General features: G+C 34.9%; 1 protein-coding gene across 3 annotated transcripts; it reads left to right on the top strand.

Annotated features, from left to right (window-relative positions):
- Rimoc1 (RAB7A interacting MON1-CCZ1 complex subunit 1) lies at window positions 1-21,352 on the top strand. Of its 3 annotated transcripts, XM_077800074.1 has the most exons (8): window positions 60-145; window positions 1,022-1,080; window positions 3,506-3,612; window positions 5,547-5,693; window positions 5,801-5,848; window positions 6,879-7,010; window positions 7,760-7,874; window positions 18,523-21,352. In XM_077800074.1, the coding sequence occupies exons 2-8, from the start codon at window positions 1,026-1,028 to the stop codon at window positions 18,804-18,806; spliced, it is 888 nt and encodes a 295-aa protein (XP_077656200.1). In that variant the 5' UTR covers window positions 60-145; window positions 1,022-1,025; the 3' UTR covers window positions 18,807-21,352. The 3 variants fall into 3 exon arrangements, with proteins under 3 accessions (XP_077656196.1, XP_077656201.1, XP_077656200.1); XM_077800070.1 differs by lacking the exon at window positions 1,022-1,080 and having other exon boundaries at window positions 1-145; XM_077800075.1 differs by lacking the exons at window positions 1,022-1,080; window positions 5,801-5,848 and having other exon boundaries at window positions 1-145.
- The last annotated feature ends 4,185 nt before the right edge of the window (window positions 21,353-25,537 follow it).

Here is a 25,537-nt window from a genome sequence, read left to right as displayed (position 1 = left end):
GGATGGCGTGGTCACGTGGCCGGGGCGTGCCCGCCGGTTGTGGCCATGGCGGCCGCAGTCTCCACTGTGGTGAGGCGAGTGGAGGAGCTGGGGGACCTGGCTCAAGCCCACATACAGCAACTTAGTGAAGCCGCGGGTGAAGACGGTGAGGGAGCGGAGGAGAGGGAGGCGGCCGGGCGGACGGTGGTTCAGGGCTGGTGTTCCATGGCTGTTAGGACCGGAGGCTGCGGCCTGTGGCCCCTGGGGGTCCCAGGTCCTTGGTCCTGTTCTTCTGATCCTGTGCCGCGCGGTGGATAGTCCTCCCTCAGGAACTTGCGTTGACAAGGCGTTTGCTTTTAAAACCGCATTTTTCGTAACCCGTGAAATCTTTCTTGTTTTCATCTGAGCCTGATGTGTGCTGTCGGATCTGTTTCGGTAACGAGTGGAAAAAGTGTAGTATTAATTGAAAATACACACGAACGTTTAAAGAATTAGTTAAATTGAGGAATAGTAGTCAAGCAGTAGCAGTTTTGCACCCAGTAAAGATAAATAGGCATATATAACAGTTACACTTTTTGTATTACTCCATTATAATATTTTCGGTTTCATATTTTGGATTAGAACGCAACCATAAATAATATTCTATGGAAGAGCTTTACATTGGTGTAATTTAAATGATCTTGATTCACGAGTGTTATCTCGGTTCTCAACAAGGGTTCTGTGAGTATGAGAGCACTTGTTTTGAAGAAGTCTGAGCTCTTTTCCTTTGGACAAAACTGACTTAGGAGTTACTTTGATCTTTTGACTTCAAGTCCAGTTCTCTTTTCATTTCTAACAACTTATAGGTTCTACATTACCCCATTTTGAACCTTTACTTCAGACAGGTAGGTTTTAAAATGCTTGTGGGCTCACTCATTTCTCTTTAGAACAACAGTGAGACATTTTCCCAAGTGATTGAATAGTTGGTGAATTTATTGAATAAGATCTAAGATGAGATGACTTAGTTTCAGTGAAGATTGTTTACCGGATTATCTCTTCTCAGGAGTATGTTCTTCAAAGACCCACAGACCACCCTGAAGCTGACTTCTTTTTTGGTTTGTGGTAAGTGAATCTTAGGATTCACATGAATAATTTGTGGATAGTAGTAGCAATTACCTGTAAGTGTTTCCAAGTTACCTCTAGTTCCAGCCATATTTGGAACAATTCAAAGAAATCACAGATTATTTTTTAATAACTTATTACTGCACCGATGAGTCATTCTCATTTTCCTGTGGAGGAATTCTTTAATTCAGTCTAGAATGAAGTCTGAAAATAAAAGTCTGGTATGATGTATTCATATTTGGAGACTATTTTTCTGAAAGTTTATTAAAGTTAAATACAATAGTAGCTGTAACATTATGGACTATTAATCAGTATTTAAATTGATCTCATTAAAATATTATTATCAGGATTTTCTTATGAAGTTTAGTTAAAGCAAAATTGAATATATTTGAATTAAACTTGGCATTTGTTTCCCACACAACAAAATAATATATATTAAAAAATTATCCTTTAATGTAACAACTATTTGTTCATACTAGGTTGTAGGGATCGATAGTTCTCATTGACTTATTCAAATTAGATCAGGTACAATCAGATGTTATTCGATCTAGGAAATGCTCTCCTTTATATTTCTGGCCAATATTTGTTAATATTTTTCTTATTGTACAAGTACAGTATGTTTACTATATGGAAATATTCTATGAGAGGGACTTTTTCCAGAGATTATATAAGAATCACTTTTTATCTTTTGACTTGCCTGTGGTTGTTTGAATAGTTCTAGTAGAAGTATTGCATTTTTATGGACTTTTCTAAAATGATAGTTATGCCACTATAACATTATCTCTATGGTAGTCATGTCACTCTTCATTCAGCAGTGGTCTAGGGCCTTCAATCCAAGCTCAGGGACTTTTTAAAAAATTTTTAGATACTGAGGGTATTCATTTTATTTTTTTCTCTTTCCATATATTTTTATTGATGCATTATAGTTGTACATAATGATGGGATTTGTTTTACATATTTTTACATGCATACAAAATAATTTGGACAATATTACTCCTCAGTATTTCCCTCCTCCCTTCCACCCCCTTGTCCCTTTGATTTTCATGAGACCACCCCAGTCATTACCCAACACCTTTTTTTGTTTCCTTTCCTTTTCCTCTCAACTTCCACATGAGAGAAAATATGACCCTTGACCTTTTGAGTTTGGCTTATTTCATATAACATAATGGTCTCTAGTCCTATCCATTCAATCAAGTCTTATAATAATCTTGCAAGTTAAAAAAAAAAAAAAAAGGTGAACATCTCTTAAAGAAGCACTGTAAGGAACGCTATATTCTGTACAATTTGGATTCATAGTAGAATCTATTTTCTGGGTTGTGTGGTTGATACTTCTGGACCAAGGACAGATAGGAAGACTGCTAAATAAGGAGCATTCAGTTCAAGTAAATAGTGAATCTTAACAGCAGTCATAATCTGGTAAGGGTCTTTATCTTTCCCAGTCTTTAACTGGAAATACTTAAGGTCATCATATGAATGGTAATGGACATATCCTGATGATGCTTTTGGTCTGACAATAAACAGCTTAATGGATCTTCTCAATTTCTGCTGAGTCTAGATCAAATGGGCCCACCCCAAGTGCTATATAATGTGTCCATTAGAAGAGGAGGAAAGATTTGTATTTCCAGAGGAGAAACACAAAGGGGCAAGTTCAGGGACTTTAGTGTCTTACATATCTAAAGTTTACTATAGGAGGTAATATAGAATGATCTATAGTGCCTTTGTGTGAATGCATAATAGCTGAAATCATAGAAGAAGCAAAAGGATAATGACAGTATAAAAAGGAGAAAAAATAGTAGATAGGGAAGAGGAGTTGAATGTGATAAGTAGACCTATTATTCCTTTTTCCTCAGATTTTGAAGGAACAAGGTAATTTGTTTCATGTCTGTTTTAAAAGAATAAAATACACAATTATTACATAATTTTAGTTGTAATAGCTATAAACACAGGTTATAATTATAATTGTTTATAGTGCTGATATTTTATGAAACATTTGATTTGGTAAATCATATTCTTTTAAAAAAACCTTTACAATTATTTTTATGACATCACACATTATCAGTAGAAGCCCTTTCTGTGGATTTATATAAAGTATTTGTATTCTTATAATAAAAGCTATATAAATTTATTATTTAAGCATTTTGAATAGATCAGCATTATAAAAGAAGCATTATGAAAATATACACTGCACTTAGGAAATAGCAGTTTTCTGTTTAGAATGCAGAAATTTTTCAGTCTTTTGCTTTCCAGAATAAATTTCCATGATAAATTTACTTAATTAGTATTGGACATTATGTTATACTTCATATTTTGAATAAGATAGTGCTTGCTGTTTCTTCATATTCTATAATATAGTTTCATTTCGTCATCTCAGATACTTATGTACTCTAAATTTATGATATAATCATGTGTTTTAACTTTTTTACAGATCACTTTTTAATTCGGGCCTCGGCAGCTCTGGAAAAACTGAAACTTTTATGTGGAGAAGAGAAAGAATGTTCAAATCCATCAAATCTTCTAGAACTTTATACACAGGTACTGAAACAGATGTGGACTCTGGCATTTTATGAGGGCAGATTGCTTATTTAGGTGATTAACTCCAAAGTTAATAATGAAGTTGTTTTTATTTTTTTCTTTTGTTTGTTATGTTTTTGCAGTGCTAAACCCAGGGCTTTGTACATACTAAGCAAGTACCACTGAGCTACATCCCCAGCCCCAGTTTGTTCTTTATTTAAAATGTATAATTTTAGAAAAAAAAATATAAAGTAAGTAACTTGAAACTTTGAGGCAGTATGCAAAGGAGGGGGATTTATATAATGTGTTGATTGAAAAGTGAGGAAAAAAATCTTGCAGGTAAAAGAATTGCTTCCCTTTATGTGTAAGTAACACAGAATAACATTCAGTGTCTTAAGAGCTTGAACACTTCAGAGGGAGTAGGGAACTCTTAACAGTCCTATTATTTTTTTTCTGAAATTCACCTTTTCTCAGGATTCTAAACATGGTTCCCCCTGCTAGTCTCATGCACATTCATAATATTTTTCTGTTCCCCCTTTTTTCTTTTACTTTCCTTTAAATTCAGGTCTTTCTATGGACAATACCTGTTTCCTTGTTTTTTTTTTTTTTTTTTTTCCAAATACTGCAGAGACAAACTGACATGTAAAAATAAACTTTATAATAACTAACATTTGGATTATACTTGGTAAAGTGCTTTTGTGTGCCTTTTCCTGATTAAGATTAGAAAGATGAAATGGTTGTAAAAAGTAGAGTACTTAAAGAAGTTTCCAAAGTGTACAAAAGACCTAGAGATACAGATTGAGATTTCCCACATCTTCTAGAACCTTTGAGTTCTGAATTAACAGACCATCTTCCATAGGATGGTGATCTCTCTTTCCTGGCTTAGGCTTTGTACACAATAACATTTATCTTTTAAATATCACTAACTGTGCTAGGTAATGTTTCAAGTGCTTTACATGTAATAATTGATTTTATCTTCAAAACTTTGAAGGAACTTTGAAAGGCATTTAATCCAATTTATCATTTACCAGTGAAGAAACAGCCTTAGAAAAGATAAAATTAACTTGTCCTTGGTTAGTTATATGATTAATGTAGAATTGACACTAGAACCCAGTTTCCTCAGTCTTAATTCAGAAGATTTAAAAAAAAGAAAAAGGATTGGAAAATATTAAGGTGCTTGAATAGAGTGTTTTTTATATTTAGGAGTGCTGGGGACTTGGTGTTTGAATTGCATATGTTGATAGTATGCATTCACTATTGGGTGGCAAGATATATAGCCCTCAAATACTGACTATGCATTTGGGAAAACAAATCCTCTGAAAATTTCAATATAGAAAACCAGAAGTGGTGACCTTAATACTGCAGGTGTTTAAAAAAAATTCAGGGATTATACATATGTAAATAGCAAAGAATGTAATAATTCATGACTCTTTCGTAATTTCTTAAATATGATTAACATGTTAAAATATAATCTTCATTTTATTTCTTGAGAGAAGCAAGATAACCATTAACCCAGTGTTTTACTAAAATAAAATACCTACAAAGTTGTCTCCTCCCTCAGTACTGGAAATCGAACCCAGGGGTATTTTGCCACTGCACTACATCCCAGCCCTTTTTTTATTTTGAGAAAGGATCTCACTAAGTTGCTGAGACTGGCCTCAAACTTGGAAATCCTCTTGCCTCAGCTCCCAAATCTCTAGGATATTAGGTGTTCATCACCATGTGCAACTACCTGTAACGTTTTCTATAATGCCTATTTCAAGTTATTTTTATAGCTAGACACTCTGAATACTTCCCAAATTTAACTACCATGCTAGAATGTTTGATATATATATGTATATATAAGATATAGATGTATATATGTATATACACACATATACATCTTCTACATATGCAAAGTTAAACTCTAATTCTTTAAAGTTTAAATTGCTTATACTTTTTTCTTTTTTGTTTAGGCTATTTTGGACATGACATATTTTGAGGAGAATAAGCTAGTAGATGAAGATTTTCCTGAAGACTCTTCTTCCCAGAAAGTAAAAGAACTAATCAGTTTTCTTTCAGAACCAGAAATTTTAGTTAAAGAAAATAATATGCATCCAAAAGTAAGTTTTGCACTGTAAATTATTGCGGAATGCTTCTGGTTCTTGCTTTCTTGCTCTCTTAGTGTCTGTTTTTTTCTTTTTCAATATATTTTTGTTTCTGTTTTAAGATTGAAAGAGGGAAGTATGAGAGCTTACCACTGCAGACCAACATGACAGTAAAATATTGTATTTTACTAAATATTTTTAGAATATTTGCATGATGGAATTATAATTGTATGCCTTTGTAAACACAGATATTCCCTACTTTTGCTCCCTGTACTGTTGCACATGCTATTTTTTTCTCTAAAGGTCCCTGGAAATCTAATTACCATACCTATTATCCTTTTTCTAGTCTTGATCCACCTGAACAATTGCTGCCTTTTGATTATACCATCCCTTGGAGCCCCTGCATGCTCTTTTCTCCTTCATTTCTGAGAAGCCTTCTCTTCTTTCCAAAGCAACTCCTCTCTCCTTTATTCTTGAAACATTGCCATTCCCTAAGGACGTTACTTTCTCCTCTGATAATCTCTATTTTATTTTTGCTTGACAACCTGATCACATACTTTTTACTATCATCTCTGTTTAGGTGATTGCAGAGCTTATATCGCTAGTCCTGGATAATCTTTCTAGCAAATAATTTCTCATCTTTAAGTGCCTGCTGACTTGCTACCTAGATACCTTCTTTGCTGTATGTATTTATTAGGGGAGGCTAACTATGGAAACAAAACATTGCAAGATTTAAATGCCTTACCACAACAAAAAGTTTTGGTTTACTAAAATTATTCTTGTGTATAACTTTTCAGTATTTTATTCTAGCAATCTGATTCTTATTAGATTCTCTTATGTTTATTTCTTTACTTAAAAGAAATAGATATGATCTTTTTTCAACTAACACTTCTGAAAAGCTATCTTTTTAATCAGATTGTAGACTATATTTCAAATATGTTAGAGGAATTAGCTACTAAAATATTTTTAGAATTACTTTGTAAAACTATTTGTAAATGTAAAAGTTATTTTAATTTTTACATACTAATAAATTTCAGTATTTCTGCTTGATTCAAAGATAGGCATTCCTGTGTAAATTACTAAACTGGGGCACCTCTTGTGAAGTGAGGGTTTTTAATTGCTCAATTTTTTGAAATTTGACTTCTAATTTGACCAAAAGACATCAGGTTTCTCTTTTGGCTTTGTGTGTGTGTGTTTCAGCTTTGTGATTTGCTTGGGGATGAGCTACTTGAATGTCTCTCTTGGAGACGAGGAGCCCTACTGTATATGTATTGTCATTCTCTGACCAAAAGAAGAGAGTGGCTCTTGAAAAAATCTAGTTTGCTTAAAAAGGTAAAAAGACATTTCTTACACATTTTTGATTGTTGACATTTAGGTTTCAAGAAGCTGTCTTTATTATAATATTAAGAGTAGTGTAATCAAAGAGTCTGGGCTTGCATTCTAGGTCTTTTACTAAATAAGATAATGTGGAAGCACTTTGTAATTTGGGGGTTCTACCTGCTTTTTTAAGTTCTGGATTTTAACTTTTTAATGTAAAATAAATAATATTAATTCCTAATCATATACATCTCTATATATATAATTTTTTTTTTTTTTGGCTAAAGAAAATATTTGGATCAAGCTTCCATCTGTCAGTAAATTACTGCTAAAGAGCCCACATGACCCTGCTTCTAGAAAGTTGTGGTTCTCTTGAGTCATCTTGTCTGTTCTGACCAAATTATAGACAGACATGGGTGTTAGTATTGTACACATTAATAAATTAGTATTGTACACAGTAATAACTTGTTTTTACACATCTTTATGATATTTATCCTTTTCTTCCTTTAATAGTATTTTTTTGATAAGGATTTTACTGTAGTATGTGTTCTTGGTTAACATTTTCTTTTCTGTATTATTATTTGGAGGAATATACTTACATTATGAGAATATAGAATCGTGGGACCTTATACCATTGAAATTTAATAACCATTAGATATATCTGTATACTAGCCCATTTTCTCTGGCAAAGAATGGGAAAAAGTATTTGAAGTTGATAGTTCTGTATATAATACTTTAATTCTTTGGCTTTGATTTTTATTTAGTACCTTGTTGATGGAATCAATTACTTACTACAAATGCTAAATTATCGGTGTCCTATCCAGTTAAATGAAGGAGTTTCTTTTCAAGACTTAGACACAGCTAAATTACTGAGTGCAGGTAATGTGATCTCTTTTCTTTTCAACATTTTCTAATTGATTTAAAGTTTTATTTTAAGATTTTAGAAAGTTTGTTAGATTTTACTCTGTATTTTAAATACATTTCAAGCTAAATTATAGACAAAAAGTAATAACAGATCTTTTTAAGGAATTCAGAGATTAAAGTCTTTTCATGTAATGTACTTCTAATCTCTGCTGTTTAATAATTTGGGGAGAGTTTTGTATTTACATATTTTGCATTCCTGCATGGCGTTGATTAGAACAAGGTTTGTCTATTTGTGTTAGATAAGAAGTAACTTAAACAATGTAGACATTTAATGCTCTTTCACATTAAAAAAAATCCATTAAGGTTATAGTGACTCCATGACATCATGTTCTTATCTTTTTCTTCTATCCTCTTTAGAATCAGAGTTCTTAAGCTTCAGAGGGAGGCACTTTATTTAGAGTACAATAGTGATGATACAGAATTTTACAGGAGGTATCCCTGTTTAGGACACTGCTTTCATGCTCCGTATTCCAAAATGCTCCCAGAGCCTCTTCTGTTTCACTTGTGTTTCAAGCTTCTGGAATGGCAGAAGGGAATTTTGTTAACCCAGTCAGCTCCTTAACAACCTTTTCAGAAGCTCTTATAGTACTTCCACTCATTGGCCAGTTTAATTCAATCACTTGACCTAGCTGTGAGGAAACTTGGAAAGTATAGTTCTTAACCTGATAACATTACCATTCCAAATTAAAATTCTTTACTAAGAAGGTGGGAAGAGGATAAATATTGGATGGCAGCTGATTCTCATACAAATATCTATGCACTTGACAGTTCTAAGAACTGGATATTGGGCATCATTGGAATTTTGAACTGAAGTTAGGGAAAGAACTGACTTTTACCATATCTTTTTTTTTTTTAATGGAGGAACTGAGGTCCAGGTAAATCAAGGGATCTCTTTAAGGTCACAAAGCTGTGGTTGACATAGGAGTATACTTGTAAATTTTCATTTCTTATGTTTCATCTGAAATTGTTATGGGAGAAATGAAATGTGAGAAATAAGAAAATATCTTGAGGAAGATTCTAGAATTTAAAATACATTTTAATTCTTTTTGTTACTTTGCTAGCTTCCTGAGCTGTTCTATTTGAAAACATTTAATTAAACAAAAACTGGTGATTTAAATACTGTTAACATAAGACTTGTAGTGATGTCTAAAAATTGTTATGTTCTGTTATTTTAGACAACCATCTTATCCTAAAACAACCTATTGTGAATACAGAGGTCACACAATGGGCATGACATCCTACAAATATAGTTTTGATGTATTTATAGAAAATATATATTATCATTAGTTATACCAGATAACTAATGAACTAATTAGAGTTATTGAAAATGATCTTTTAAACAGTTTCCTCAACCCACACCTCAAGTCAGTCTTACATGGACTGATTCCATTAAATACTTAACCTGGAACACTGTTTAAAAGAAAAAGGTGAGGATTAGCACTGAAGTCTATTTAGAACCAGAGAAAGTCACACAAGTCATCTGTTTCCCTCATTCTTCTATATCTGGTTTTAAGGTAAGATACTCTGTGGCCTGGAATTTTCTTTCTTGGGAGGCATATATTAGTGCCTTCTCTTTAGTCATGCTTTGAACTCGCTTCAAATGCTTCTTTCACAGGGTAATTAAAAGGGTCGGATATGGTACTAAAGCAATTTCCAGGGAAAAAGAAAATATAGGAACCACAGAAGTTTTGCCAAGTCCTCATCCCTCTTATGGGGTGGGGGGGTGGGGGGTGTGACAAGCAACTTGTGAAGGTTGAAACAGCAGGTGCCGCTTTATTGTAGGACGGCAGAGGTATATATACACTTAACTGATTATACACAGTTTGTTTCAGTTAACATCATCCAGATCCAGAAATCCTCATCATCTTAATAATTGTACACACCTTAACTTAATTAACATCATCTTAATGGCTCGCTGGCGTTACTTCTCAAACCATTCCTCCTAGCATACTGCCAGGTGCCATCTTGACTTGTTCTTGGCCCTCATTACTAGGTCCTAGGAATTTGTCTAAAAAATACAAACTTTTAGGTTCAAACTTAAATATACCTGAATCTGAAACTCTAAGGTGGGGCCCAGCAGTGAGCATTTTAATTAGGTCTGCCAGTTAATTCAAATGCAGGCTAAAGTGTAAGAACTATTTCACATATAGCTAATCATTTTCTTTCTAATAACACCGTCTCAAAGGATATCTGTATGTTAGTAAGCAGTTGACTCCTTGCTAATGTAGAAAATGAGGCTTACCTAAAGAATGGGGTGAGATCTCAGATCTCCACTTAGGCAGGTACTTCTCACCTTTCCCAGGTCACTTCACACCTTGTTGGATGTAGTTAGTCCCATCCCCCAAGGCTTTTGAAGGTTTTAACTTCAACCTTCCCTCCATTTTGCTTTTCTTTTCTTACCTACACTGGTGGTTCTAGTATTATCTACTCAAGGTGTAGGATCACACAAATAAAAAGGATATTTGTTTAATAAAATGCCATATCTAATATAAAATAATCCTGAATACTAGATTATATAGTGTTCTCTCTAGCTTTTTCCTTGAGGTTTATGATCTTAACTATTAAGAAGTAAAAAGAATGGCTGGGATTGTGGCTCAGCGGTGGAGCGCTCGCCTAGCACAGGCGGGACCTGGGTTTGATTCTCAGCACCACATAAAAATAAAGGCATTGTGTTGTGTCCATCTACACCTAAAAAATGAATATCAGATCGGAGAGGCGGGGTTCCGGCTACCTAAGCTGCTTTGGCCCAAGGCTAGGGAACCGGCGGTGACTGCTTCTCAATCAGAGTCCGGCGGGGTGTTGTAGGGGCAGATTGGAGCTTCCTCCTGCGCCCAGAGCAGGCCAAGTGACCCGCCGGCGTGGTACCATGACACCCCAAACGCAGCTGGGGCTGAAGAGAGCAGCCGCCCACGCCTAGAATAGGACCAGCGATTCCGCAGCGCAGTATCCAAGTAACCTCATTTGGAGTAGGGGCTGTGCGGAGCTGCCATCCGAGCAAGCAGGGCAGGCAGACCTGCCGCCAACTGGCAAGACAGGCCAGGTAGCTTGCCACCGTGGTGGACACATAAAACCGAGGCAGTCGCGTCACACTGGTTGGAGTGGGGGTGGAGCAGGGTCGCCGCCCGGGTCCGGAGGGGGCTCAGCGACCCATTGGAGAGGTAGTCAGGTACCCCATTGGGAGTGGGGGCTGTGCAGAACTGCGACCCACCGGCCTAGAGGTCTGCCAGCGCGGTAGACTCGTCACACCAATTGGAGTGGGGGCCCAGCTGAGCCGCCACCCACATCCAGATCAGGACCAACGATCCCAGGGCGCGGTAGTTACGTTACCACAATTGGAGTGGGGGCAGAGCAAAGCCACCACCAGTGCCCGCATCGGGGGCAGACCTGCAACCGATCAGCGGGGTAGACAGACCACCATAATTAGAGGAGGAGCACAGCCAATACCCTCCCAGCAAGGGAGACTTCCCAACTATACAAGAGCAACATAAATAAATAGGGGGTAAATTTCAAAAACACAACAGTGGCACCAAGCAGAAAGAAACGCCAGCAGTATGAAAAGACAAGGAAAGAAAGGACCACAAGTAATGCAGGTCAACTCAACTTTAGAAGAGGTAATAGCTGCAACAGATGGAATGTCAGATAAAGACATCAGGATTTATATGCTTCAGATGATCTGGAGTCTCAAGGAAGACATGAGACAGCAAAATCAGACAATGAAAGATCACATTGACAAACAAATCCAGGAAGTAAAAGATCAATTTCACAGGGAGATAGAGGTAATAAAAAACAAACAAATAGAAATTCTAGAAATGCAGGAAGCTATAAACCAACTTAAAAACTCAATTGAGAATACTACCAGCAGAGTAGATCACTTAGAAGAGAGAACATCAGACAATGAAGACAAAGTATTTCAACTGGAAAAGAACATAGACAGCTCAGCAAGTCTGCTAAGAAACCATGAGCAGAATATCCAAGAATTATGCGATAATATCAAAAGACCAAATTTAAGAGTCATTGGGATACAGGAAGGCACAGAGCTCCAAACCAAAGGAATAAAAAGTCTATTCAGTGAAATAATACGAGAAAACTTCCCAGACTTGAAGAATGAGACAGAATCCCAAATCCTAGAAGCCTACAGGACGCCGAATGTGCAAAATCATAAGAGATCCACACCTAGACACATTATAATGAAAATGTCCAACATACAGAATAAGGAGAGAATTTTAAAAGCTGCAAGAGAAAGAAAGCAGATTACATTTAGGGGTAAACCAATCAGGATAACAGCTGATCTCTCAACACAGACTCTGAAAGCTAGAAGATCCTGGAATAACATATTTCAAACACTGAAAGAAAATGGGCTCCAACCAAGAATCGTGTATCCGGCGAAATTAAGCTTCAGATTAGAAGATGAAATTAAAACCTTCCACGATAAACAAAAGTTAAAAGAATTCGCAGCTAGAAAACCATCTCTTCAAAAAATCCTTGGCAAAACATTACAGGAAGAGGAAATGGAAAATAACATTGAAAACCAACAATGGGAGATAGGACAGTAAAGGGGGGAAAGTAGTCAAAGAGGATAACAAATCAGGGTTAGTAACATCAATAAACAAATATGGATAGAAGAACAAACCATATCTCAATAATAACCCTAAATGTTAATGGCTTAAACTCACCAATTAAGAGACACAGGCTAGTAGAATGGATCACAAAACAAGACCCAACAATATGCTGTCTACAGGAGACGCATCTGATAGGAAAAGATATTCATAGACTGAAGGTGAAAGGCTGGGAAAAATCATACCACTCATATGGACTGCGGAAACAAGCAGGAGTGTCCATACTTATATCTAATAAAATAGATTTCAAGCCAAAGTTAATCAAAAGGGACAAAGAAGGACACTTCATACTGCTCAAGGGAACCATACACCAACAAGACATAACAATCATAAATATATATGCCCCAAATAATGGTGCAGCTATGTTCATCAAGCAAACTCTTTTCAAGTTCAAGAGTCTAATAGACCACCATACAATAATCATGGGAGACTTCAACACACCTCTCTCACCACTTGACAGATCTTCCAAACAAAAGTTAAATAAGGAAACTATAGATCTCAATAACACAATTAACAATCTAGACTTAATTGACATATATAGACTATACCACCCAACATCAAGTAGTTACACTTTTTTCTCAGCAGCACATGGAACCTTCTCAAAAATAGACCATATATTATGTCACAGGGCAACTCTTAGACAATATAAAGGGGTAGAGATAATACCATGCATCTTATCTGATCATAATGGAATGAAACTGAAAATCAATGATAAAAGAAGGAAGGAAAAATCAAGCATCACTTGGAGAATGAACAATAGGTTGCTGAGTGATCAATGGGTTTTAGAAGACATTAAGGAGGAAATTAAAAACTTCCTAGAGTTAAATGAAAACACAGACACAACATATCAGAATCTATGGGACACATTGAAAGCAGTTCTAAGAGGAAAATTCATTGCTTGGAGTTCATTCCTCAAAAAAAGAAAAAACCAACAAATAAATGATCTCATACTTCATCTCAAAATCCTAGAAAAAGAAGAGCAAAACAACAGCAAAAGAAGTAGAAGGCAAGAAATAATTAAAATCAGAGCTGAAATTAATGAAATTGAAACAAAAGAAACAATTGAAAAAATTGACAAAACTAAAAGCTGGTTCTTTGAAAAAATAAATAAAATTGACAGACCCTTAGCCATGCTAACGAAGAGAAGAAGAGAGAGAACCCAAATTACTAGCATACGGGATGAAAAAGGCAATATCACAACAGACACTTCAGAAATACAGAAGATAATCAGAAATTACTTTGAATCCTTATACTCCAATAAAATAGAAGATAGTGAAGGCATAGATAAATTCCTTGAGTCCTATGATCTGCCCAGATTGAGCCAGGAGGATATAGACAACCTAAACAGACCAATAACAATAGAGGAAATAGAAGAAACCATCAAAAGACTACCAACTAAGAAAAGCCCAGGACCAGATGGGTATACAGCAGAGTTTTACAAAACCTTTAAAGAGGAACTAACACCAATACTTTTCAAGCTATTTCAGGAAATAGAAAAAGAGGGAGAACTTCCAAATTCATTCTACGAGGCCAACATCACCCTGATTCCGAAACCAGACAAAGACACATCAAAGAAGGAAAACTACAGACCAATATCTCTAATGAACCTTGACCCAAAAATCCTCAATAAAATTCTGGCGAATCGGATTCAAATACATATCAAAAAAATTATACACCATGATCAAGTAGGATTCATCCCTGGGAGGCAAGGCTGGTTCAATATACGGAAATCAATAAATGTTATTCACCACATCAATAGACTTAAAAATAAGAACCATATGATCATCTCGATAGATGCAGAAAAAGCATTCGACAAAGTACAGCATCCCTTTATGTTCAAAACTCTAGAAAAATTAGGGATAACAGGATCATACCTCAACATTGTAAAAGCAATCTATGATAAGCCACAGGCCAGCATCATTCTGAATGGAGAAAAATTGAAGGCATTCCCTCTAAGATCTGGTACAAGACAGGGATGCCCTCTCTCACCACTTCTGTTCAACATAGTCCTCGATACACTGGCCAGAGCAATTAGACAGACGAAAGAAATTAAAGGCATAAAAATAGGAAAAGAAGAACTTAAATTATCACTATTTGCAGATGATATGATTCTATACCTAGCAGACCCAAAAGGGTCTACAAAGAAGCTATTAGAGCTAATAAATGAATTCAGCAAAGTGGCCGGATATAAGATCAACACGCATAAATCAAAGGCATTCCTGTATATCAGCGACAAATCCTCTGAAACGGAAATGAGGAAAACTACTCCGTTCACAATATCCCCCCAAAAAATAAAATACTTGGGAATCAACCTAACAAAAGAGGTGAAAGATTTATACAATGAAAATTACAGAACACTAAAGAAAGATATAGAAGAAGACCTTAGAAGATGGAAAAATATACCCTGCTCATGGATAGGCAGAACCAACATCATCAAAATGGCGATATTACCAAAAGTTCTCTATAAGTTCAATGCAATGCCAATCAAAATCCCAACAGCATTTCTTGTAGAAATAGATAAAAGAATCATGAAATTCATATGGAATAATAAAAGACTCAGAATAGCAAAAACAATGCTAAGCAGGAAGTGTGAATCAGGCGGTATAGCGATACCAGACTTCAAACTATACTACAGAGCAATAGTTACAAAAACAGCATGGTACTGGTACCAAAACAGGCGGGTGGACCAATGGTACAGAATAGAGGACACAGTAACCAATCCACAAATCTACAACTATCTTATATTTGATAAAGGGGCTAAAAGCATGCAATGGAGGAAGGATAGCATCTTCAACAAATGGTGTTGGGAAAACTGGAAATCCATTTGCATCAAAAAGAAGCTGAATCCCTATCTCTCGCCATGCACAAAAGTTAACTCAAAATGGATCAAGGAGCTTGATATTAAATCAGAGACACGGCATCTGATAGAAAAAAAAGTTGGTTATGATCTACATACTGTGGGATCGGGCCCCAAATTCCTCAATAGGACACCCATAGCGCAAGAGTTAACAACTAGAATCAACAAATGGGACTTACTCAAACTAAAAAGTTTCTTCTCAGCAAAAGAAACAATAAGAGAGATAAACAGGGAGCCTACATCCTGGGAACAAATCTTTACTCCACACACTTCAGATAGAGCCCTAATAAGCAGAATATACAAAGAACTCAAAAAATTAGACAATAAGATTACAAATAACCCAATCAATAAATGGGCCAAGGACCTGAACAGACACTTCTCAGAGGAGGACATGCAATCAATCAATAAGTACATGAAAAAATGCTCACCATCTCTAGCAGTCAGAGAAATGCAAATCAAAACTACCCTAAGATACCATCTCACTCCAGTAAGACTGGCAGCCATTAGGAAGTCAAACAACAATAAGTGCTGGAGAGGATGCGGGGAAAAGGGCACTCTTGTTCATTGCTGGTGGGACTGCAAAATGGTGCAGCCAATTTGGAGAGCAGTATGGAGATTTCTTGGAAAGCTGGGAATGGAACCACCATTTGACCCAGCTATTCCCCTTCTCGGTCTATTCCCTAAAGACCTAATAAGAGCATGCTGCAGGGACACTGCTACATCAATGTTCATAGCAGCACAATTCACGATAGCAAGATTGTGGAATCAGCCTAGATGCCCTTCAATAGATGAATGGATAAAAAAAATGTGGCATTTATACACAATGGAGTATTACTCTGCATTAAAAAATGACAAAATCATAGAATTTGGAGGGAAATGGATGGCATTAGAGCAGATTATGCTAAGTGAAGCTAGCCAATCTTTAAAAAACAAATACCAAATGACCCCTTTGATATAAGGGGAGTAAACAAGGACAGGGTAGGGACGAAGAGCTTGAGAAGAAGATGTACATTAAACAGGGATGAGAGGTGGGAGGGAAAGGGAAATCGCATGGAAATGGAAGGCGATCCTCAGGATTATACATAAGGACATATAAGAGGAAAGGAGGGTTAAGACAAGATAATACAAATCAAAGAAATGATTTACAGTAGAAGGGGTAGAGAGAGAAAAGGGGAGGGGAGGGGAGGGGAGGGGAGGGGGGATAGTAGAGAATAGGACAGACAGCAGAATACATCAGACACTAGAAAGGCAATTTGTCAATCAATGGAAGGGTAACTGATGTGATTCAGCAATCTGTATACGGGGTATAATTGGGAGTTCATAACCCACTTGAATCAAATTGTGAAATATGATGTATTAAGAACTATGTAATGTTTTGAACGACCAACAATAAAAAAAAAAAAAAAAGTAAAAAGAAATTATTATATGTAATAGGCATTGTACTTATATGTTTTATTTAATAGTATTATATATAATTATATACAATACGTAATATATATGATTATATACTACATATAATTATATGTAATAGTATCATATATATAATATAGTGTAGCCTATCATTTTCATGAATGCAAATATCAGATTCTGCCCTTTTTTTCATTTTTAAACTAATAAATGCATTAATGAATCAGCTATTCCATTGAACTGTTGCTTATCTTGCCACTATTTATAAGCTGAATTTCAGGTGAAGTGAATATGATAGATGTAAAAAAAAAATTGTGAAACTTCAAATATCTTTTAGTAGATTTAAAATAGTAAGTACTACAGGTTTTGAAAATTGAATTGTTAATCTAATGCCATTATGGTCATAGTTTCTGTTGAACCATAATTAGGTGAGAAATTGAGATTATGATGCTCATAATCACTGAGGTATGTTTTATAATTACACAATTCTTTTTTAAAATATTTTTTTAGTTGTAGTTGAACACAATGTCTTTGTTTTATTTATTTATTTTTATGTGGTGCTGAGGATCAAACCCCTCGCATTGCACGAGCTAGGCGATCGCTCTACCGCTAAGCTCCAGTTCAAGCCCCTATAATCACACAATTCTAATGTGTTTATTATAATGTACCTTAGAATAAATCATTTATTTCTACATTAGAATAAAGTATTTATTTGTACATTTGTATTTTAGTGGCCTTAAGAAGTTAAGTGATCTTGTATTTTTATAAGACTTTGTTTTCTGAAACACATTTTAATTTCATGTGTTCCTTAAAAAACTCCATGTTTAGGGCATGTGGAATCCCAGACTCAAAGAGCTTTGGTGATTCTCCTAGGTATGATCTCATACCCAAATCATATTTACACTTTTTTTAATTATAATTTTTTATTTTGAGATAGGGTCTCACTAAATTGCTTAGGGCCTCTTAGCTGAGGCTGGCCTTGAACTTGCAATCCTCCTGCCTCACAGTCTCCTGAGTCATTGGAATTACAGGTGTGTGCTCCTGCACCTGGCTCTAAGTCTTTTGAAATCTTCCTACCAAATCAATATACTTTATATACCATAAGTGTTAATATATAATTGGCTACTGGAAAAACTACTCAAAAGAAGAATTCACTCAACTTGTGATCAAAATCCTGTGGTATAAACACCTCTGATAATTTGAAATTGTATGACCTCTCCAGGGGCATGACGATATGTGATTTTGATAGACACTGAAAAATATAAGAGCTGTAGGATACCTGACTATAGCTATATCAATGATCCCAGAGTATTCCACAAAATAAGAGTTATGTTCATGGGTTCGATTCAGGGAATTTATGAGTATTTTGAAATGCTACAGAATTTGGAGTATATTTCTGAGAGAAGTTCCACTGATTAATTCTCTAAGAGGTCCTAAAGAGCATCCCCCAAAGGTTAAGATCACTAACTTAGACAGTTCTTTAAAAGAATTCTTTGATAATACTGTTATTATTGTTGTGATGAACATCTTTTATAAGTTAATAGGGAGAAAAAAGCACAATGTAAATGAGAATATTATTAGTGATATTTGGCATTTCTAGATGTTATTATTAAAGTAAATGAGATGAAAAGATGTTTAATGACAAGGAGTTTATTAGAGTTTTAACAACTAGGATTTCTCTTTAAATTTAATTCTGATCTCTCATCATAAATGACCTTCCCAGGAATATTTAGTGACATTCATTTGCTGGCTATGATGTACAGTGGAGAAATGTGTTACTGGGGATTGAAACATTGTGTGGATCAACAGCCAGAAAATCGTGAAATGGATACTGGTGTTTCTGGAGCAAGCTGCATGACACACAAGGAATCCTTGGATTTCCGAGAAGTAGGAGAAAAAATTTTGAAAAAGTATGTATCTGTGTGTGAAGGACCCCTGAAAGAACAAGAGTGGAATACAACAAATGCAAAACAAATTTTAAATTTCTTTCAGCAGTCCTGTAAGTAGTAATTCATCTGGTCTTTTTCAATCAGAAAGACAAAAAGACCCATGTGATGGAAAATAAATTTAAAAAAAAGACATACTGATACTGAATTTGATGTTATAGTAATATAGATACCCAGTATGGTTGCCCTTCTTTAAATGCCATCCTCATCTTTCATTGTATATTCTTAAACCTGTGGGGGGAAAAAAATGATTCCTTAACGTCTAAGATGGCATATATTTTATTCTAACTCAGCTTGAATACAGGTATCCTGTCATTAGTAAGGGGGAACCCAATTTAGCTTGTCAGATATTTTTCCCCCCTAATACTTTAGGTTATTTTTGTTTGTTTTAAATATATGTATATAGCATAAACTCTAATTTCCCTTTCTTAAAGTTTGCTATCCTTCAGTTCACCTCATTGCTTTGAACAGATATTCTGAATAAAAATGTAGGCAAAATGAAAGATTATGACTAATATTCAGATGCCATTTCCAATAAGGTCAATAACAAAAGACTCCACAAAGGAATCATTGTTTTAAGCTCTTTTGCCATGTATTACTACAAATCATATTTACAGTTTTTAATTCTAGCATCCATGAAGCCCTGGTTCAATCTCCCAATACTTAAAAAAAATTATTAGGCATCCTATGAAAATTTAAAAATGATTTCCTATTTTGTTTAAAATAAGATGCATATTTCAAGTAAGGAAGGTTAGGTTAGTTTGTCATTACTTCATACAATTTTAGGGCACATCTTTTGAAGTTTTATCATTTTTTGCCCTTAATAATAGGGATGGAATGCTAAAGGCCAAAGAGCCTGATTTGATATCTTGCTTACTGTCTTCCTGTCTACCTCAGCTCCTGCTATCTTGGGATAAGCTGTCTGATACCTTGGTAATAAACTGGACTTCTGCTCTAGTGACTTTATCACATTCCAGCAGCTTCAGTATTAACTATCCTGAGTTTCCCTTCTGAAATCTCAAATTTCAGTAACTGATGACAATTCTCATCTTTTCCTCTTTTTTATTTCCTGATTTTTGTGTCATCTATAGCTTCTTCACAGCCTTTTCTTGCTCCTCTTACTCCTAAATTATCAAACCCCTTTCAGGTTTTCTTTCTTCCCTGTTCACCCTCAGCTTTCTGGTGCACCTTATGTACTATCCCTAGTTGTTCCTTCTGTCATTATTCTTTAGCCTAGTCATTCTGTGAGCCCTAACATTGAATGAGCTACCTTTTCTGGGTTGTTGAGTTCTGTGGGAAGGGCATGTAGTCCTTCAAAGTGGAATCACATTGTCTCCCAAGCCCTTATAATAAGCCTTTTGTTTGTCACTAGGTGGCCTTTCCCTTTTCCCACTGTATTTGAGCCAAAGTTTGTCACTTTCCTCAGATACTCTGTCCCTCCCCTAGAGCATGGCCCTTCCTCCTATCATACACAAAGTTGAAGCTATGAAGGATATTAGCAAGTATTTACTATTTTTATTCATTTTCCCCTGTTCAGAGGAAAAGAGGTTGCTTGCTTCCTTTTGAAGACAAATCTGTTACAGATTTCATCTGTGTTATTTCCCTCGTTTTCCTGGTGACTTCTCATTTTCTACTAGAGTTCTCTTCCTTCTGTCCCCCTTTTCCCTCATTTTCCCCTCCTTTTTACTCTAATAATCTTGTTATATGATATATCATTCACAGCCATTGCTTCCTCCACCACCTATAATATCAAGCTGATTCCTAAATCAGTAACCTGGACCTCAGCCTCCCTCTTGCTTACTAAATCTCATTTCTAAAGGTCTCTTAAATAATCTTCACTTAGAAAAACCTCCAAAGTAATTTTAAGTTCAGTATGTCCAAACATCAAATCCTCATCTTTTGTGCATAATCTTTCCTGCTTCATGTTTTCTTATTTTTAGAACTTTTGCAGAGTTGCATACCTTCCCAGCTTTCTCTTTGTAAACATCCTGTGTAATCATATTCTAGTCCAGTTTTTCTCAAACATTGAAAACCCATACTTCTTTTTCATAAACATAAAAATTCATATAGAGCCTTCAGGGCAAGGAGAAATTCTCCCCATCCCTGCCAAGCCCTCTGGCTTATCTTTGCACAGCCAAGAAGATTTGTATTTAACTTAGCGTTTTAGCAGGTTTTATTATGAAAATACCTTTGTGCTTTCTGAATATAAATATTTAAGGAATTTTTAATATGGTTTTTAGAAGCACAGACTGTCCCTTTTTATTTTGGAGATCATGATCAATCAGTCAAAAGCACTTCCAGTTCTTTCTACAAATATGCTTGTGTTTTTTTAGTCTTAATTACTTGGTAGACATCATTAATTCTGTGCCCTTCTTTGTGGCCAAGTGAACACCTACTTATCTTTTAGGATGCAGTGTCATTCATATTGTGTCCAAAAACTTTTATCAGCCTTCTCCAGTCTAAATTAGATGTTTCTTTGTTATATTTTCTTAGTTTTCCCCTCCTGTGCTATCACACTTACCACATTGTTTTGTAATTATTTTCCTTACTACTGGGTGAAATGTACCTTTACACACAGTGCTTCAGGCATGGTCACCCTTAGTAATTTTTTTTAATTAATGAGGCATGATTCAAAATGTCAAACTGCACAAAAGAGTTGCTGCTATTGGATTCCAAACTGCCATGCTCTTTATACCAGTGGTTGATATATATCTCCTCAGAGGAGGAAAATATTATTTAGATTCCAAACCTGAGAAAACAAGAGAATTTTATCTTCAGAAGCTTGTAACTTCATTTTGCCTTCATGACCCTTGTAGACTCACTGGTTGGTGAGGGTATTACTGGGTGCTTTTTTTGTACAACTTTCCATTATCCAAACAATTGGAGAATAATTTGTACACCATAACAGTAACAGTGGTTTTTACTCCGGTGTGTGATAAATGAAAAAAAAAATATTTTTTTTTGTATGTGTTAAGGCCTTCTAAGTAAATTCTTTTTCATTTAGAATGAAATCACCTTAGAATACCAAATATTCTATATAAGGAAAATAGTATAATCCATTCATTCAGCAACTACTGCCTTTTGTCTCAGGCACTAAGGGTATTGCTACTAAACTCCCTCCTCTTTCAGAGTTCTAGAGGAGGAAATAACGCAAAGCATTTTAAGGAGTATAGTGTCAAGTGATCAGTACTATGAAGAGTAAAGCAGGGAAGGGGCTAACAGGATTTGGGATGGGTGTTGTTTTACCTAAAGTGGTGGGGAAGTCACCTCTAAGCACCTGTCTACTGCTGAAACATTGTGTCTTCAAATTCAACCCTGTTGTGTAAATGCCTTGTATTTATAGTATATTCATAAATATAGTTTTTCTTTCCTATGGAAATCCTGATACTGAATTAAGGTATGACTTACTACTTAAGACCTTCACATTTTGTTACATTTAAAGGATTTCTTTTTAGTGTGGTCTTTACTAATGGGTGATGTTATTACCTAAAGGTCTGTTGCACTTTGTACATGTGGGGTTTCTCTTCAATTTGAATTCTCTGATAGCTAATTAAAAATTTAAATTCTGCTAAAGGATTTTTCACAGTTCTTAAATTTGTATGATTCTTTTCCCAGTATGAATTTTTTGAAGTCAGCAAGACTTTAACACATAATTAAGGGCCTGATTTGCTACTTATAGGGTTTCTGGCCATTGTGAATTAATTGATACTGATAAAGGTGCAAATTATGACTTTTCCTTATTCCTTTGCCTAAACTAGAGTGAGGTGAGAGTCATTGCTAAAACCTAACATAAAATTACATTCCTTTACAGTTCAGCTGTGAATTCTCTGATATTCTTTAAAATTTGAGCTATGTCTAAAAGCATTCCTAGATTCATTTAATGGTATTTTCAAAAACCCACAGCTGGTTAACATGCTAGTTTTAGACTGTCTCTTTTCTCTTCACCTTCCTTTTTCTTCTAGGGCCCCTTCAGTAAGGGTTCCCCATCTGCCACAAATCCAAAATTCTATAATACTCTATTACCACGTCTCTGTATTTTTTTAAACACATATGAATTGTTGTACTTATGGAAGTATTACATTAAGATACATTTAATATAGCCATGATTAAAGTATGTATTATATATTCATGCTGATGTTCTCTACTGTTTTGTTTTTCCTACTTCTAGTGAAAATATCCAAGTAAAATGTTTTGGAACATTTAAAATTTGTAAAAAATAAAATCAAATTCCCCTACTTGTTTCTTGTGTTTTTTGTCTTCTTTTTTAGTTTATTGTTGCATTGCTTCTATCATCTCAGTTTATTTTTCTACCTTCTGAATGTTATTTTCGTCTCGTCTTGATAATTTTCAGACAGGGTAGCATAAAGATGAGAATTGTGGGTTCTGGAGCTAGTAGGCCTGAGTTGAAATCACAGCCTATTTCCTGACTCTGTATTTTTATGAAAATGACTTAATCTCTGTGTCTTAATTTTCTATTTTTTAACACAGGAATATTACTAGTACCTACATCACAGAATTTTGAAGATTAAGTGAATTAATACTCAAAAAGTGTTTTGTTCAGTGCCTCTCTATGGTTAAGAACAAGTAAGAGTTAGCTATTATTGTTTTCTTTAATATCTGAGTAGTTCTGTATATAACCCCTACCTCATTCAGCATGCTAATATTAGAATGCTCATCAGTCAGAATAATTGAATAATAAACTCTTGTGTCCAGTGTACACTGCCTTTTTTTAGTTCAAGCCATGCTTGGACATTTTAGATAGGAAGCAGGTTCTTAAGAATTCATGGGCTGGATAAATATCTCCAATACATGTTTTTTCTTGTTCATATGGCCAGAAAACCTAAAATTTAATTGTTGAAACATTTTCGGCTCTAGCATCCAGATATACCCACTATATGTAGATGTATTCATCATCTAGGCATCATGTACACCCTATTTAAAACGTAGGCTTTTAATAATCAGCCTTGTAACTTTTGGTGGATTTTCTAAATTCACAAGCCAGAGGCATTTAATGAAATATAATTCATCTAAATATATATATTATACACACACACACACACACACACACACATATATATATATATCTCCCATTTAAAACTATCATAAACCCTGGTACATGAACATAATTGACTATGTGGATGTAAAAAGCAGTGAATATTTCTATGTAATACTATAGAGTAATTATTAAGAAGATGGAAAGTATATAGTATAATGCTATTTATTTATGAAAGGATACAAATTATGTTACCTATGGTGGGGTGGGAGAAGATGAACTATATGGAAGCTAGATTTCTCTGAATATACCTTTAGTTTGGTATGTTTGACTTTGGAACTATGTACTTATGTTATAAAATAAGATTAAGTTATAGTTTAAAAAGACATGTTTTTTATCTTTTTTTGGCAGAAAATCATGAAGTGAACAAATATGGTGAATTATATATCAAGTTGGTGGCTTAAATACACAGGATTATTTTCATTAGCTTTTGGGCTTTTTCCCACATTTCTTATTAGTTCATTATAATTGTACATAACGATAGGATTTGTTGTTACATATTTGTACATGCACATAATGTAACAATATAATTTGACCAGTATCACTTTCTACCACTTCCCTCCTTCCACCCTGTGGTCCTTTTCCTCTACTTAACTACTTTTGACCTTTAAACTATAGAAATTTACGCATCCCTATGTGGATGTACCCTAGAGCACAAAGAACTACAAGGAAATGTTAAACTACTCAGTCACTAAATTGTTAATAAATATGCTAGTTAAAAATAAGAATTTTTCAATGTAAGAAAAAAATGAAATGGAAGAATTAAAAATTTTGCAGTTCTAAATTTGGGAAATAACAATATGAACTTAGATTTTTTTCTTTATATAAAGGACACTGAAAAGTCCTAGAAACAAAGTCCAAATACTGTTACCCATCAGAATGAATCATGGCTGCCTGTTGATGATTGATTCAGGCAAGACACTCAAATGGTTTATAATGGGAAACATTTTTTAAGTTGATTTAATAAAAGGAAATATAAAGCAAGATACTAACACTCTGCAACACGTGATCAAATAATATTTATCATTAACTGCTAAATCATTGAAATGGAAAGTCTGGGGAATTTGGATCAGGTCATTGAAACCATTGATCACTCTGATCATTAGAAAACAAGAATGACTTGTCAATCCCAATCTAAGTACACAATATCACTTAAAAAATGCTTTACAAAATAAACCTGAATTTGACCCAAGTCTGGGACAGAACAATGTGTTAAAGATCATTGAGATACCATCAAGAAGGTCCGGAATGTGGTCCAGAAAGATCAACATGATTTAACAAATTGCAAGGAAAAGTAAAGGAGGAGGAATATAAAGATTGAAAAAGTTCTAAGAATATGTGCAATTTGTAGACCTTATTGGATCATGCTTCAAACAAACCAAATGTGAAGGTGTATGGGGAAATTGGAACATGGACAAAGATTTTGATTTTAAAGAATTGTTAATTTAAGTGTAATAATTGTGTACAGTAGTTACATTTCATATCTGTCCCTTATTTTATAGGAAACAGATAGGGAGATAGTTAAGGATAAAAAGACATGATATCTAGGATTTGCTTTTTTAAAAAAAATCCAAAATTGGGGATGTGGTGTTAGGTGGGGAGAATGACAGAGAAAGACTGACCAGATGTTGGAAATTGTTGAATTAAAAAAATTGGGTATATAGGAGATTATTATTCTTTCTCCTTTTCTATATGTTCAGATTTTTCCCTATTAAGTATATTTCTCATTCACTTAATAA

Source organism: Urocitellus parryii, chromosome 1 (genome assembly GCF_045843805.1).
Source record: "Urocitellus parryii isolate mUroPar1 chromosome 1, mUroPar1.hap1, whole genome shotgun sequence".
In the NCBI taxonomy this organism is placed as follows: Eukaryota; Metazoa; Chordata; class Mammalia; order Rodentia; family Sciuridae; genus Urocitellus; species Urocitellus parryii.
Note: the sequence above shows the minus strand (reverse complement) of the source record. Positions and strands in the feature narration are given on the sequence as shown.

Coding starts and splice junctions, on each gene's coding strand:
- Rimoc1 (XM_077800070.1), top strand. CDS start 46: ATGGCGGCCGCAGTCTCCACTGTGGTGAGGCGAGTGGAGGAGCTGGGG. Junction 3,613..5,546: donor TTCTAGAACTTTATACACAG/GTACTGAAACAG, acceptor TTTTTTGTTTAG/GCTATTTTGGACATGACATA. Junction 7,875..18,522: donor AGCTAAATTACTGAGTGCAG/GTAATGTGATCT, acceptor TGACCTTCCCAG/GAATATTTAGTGACATTCAT.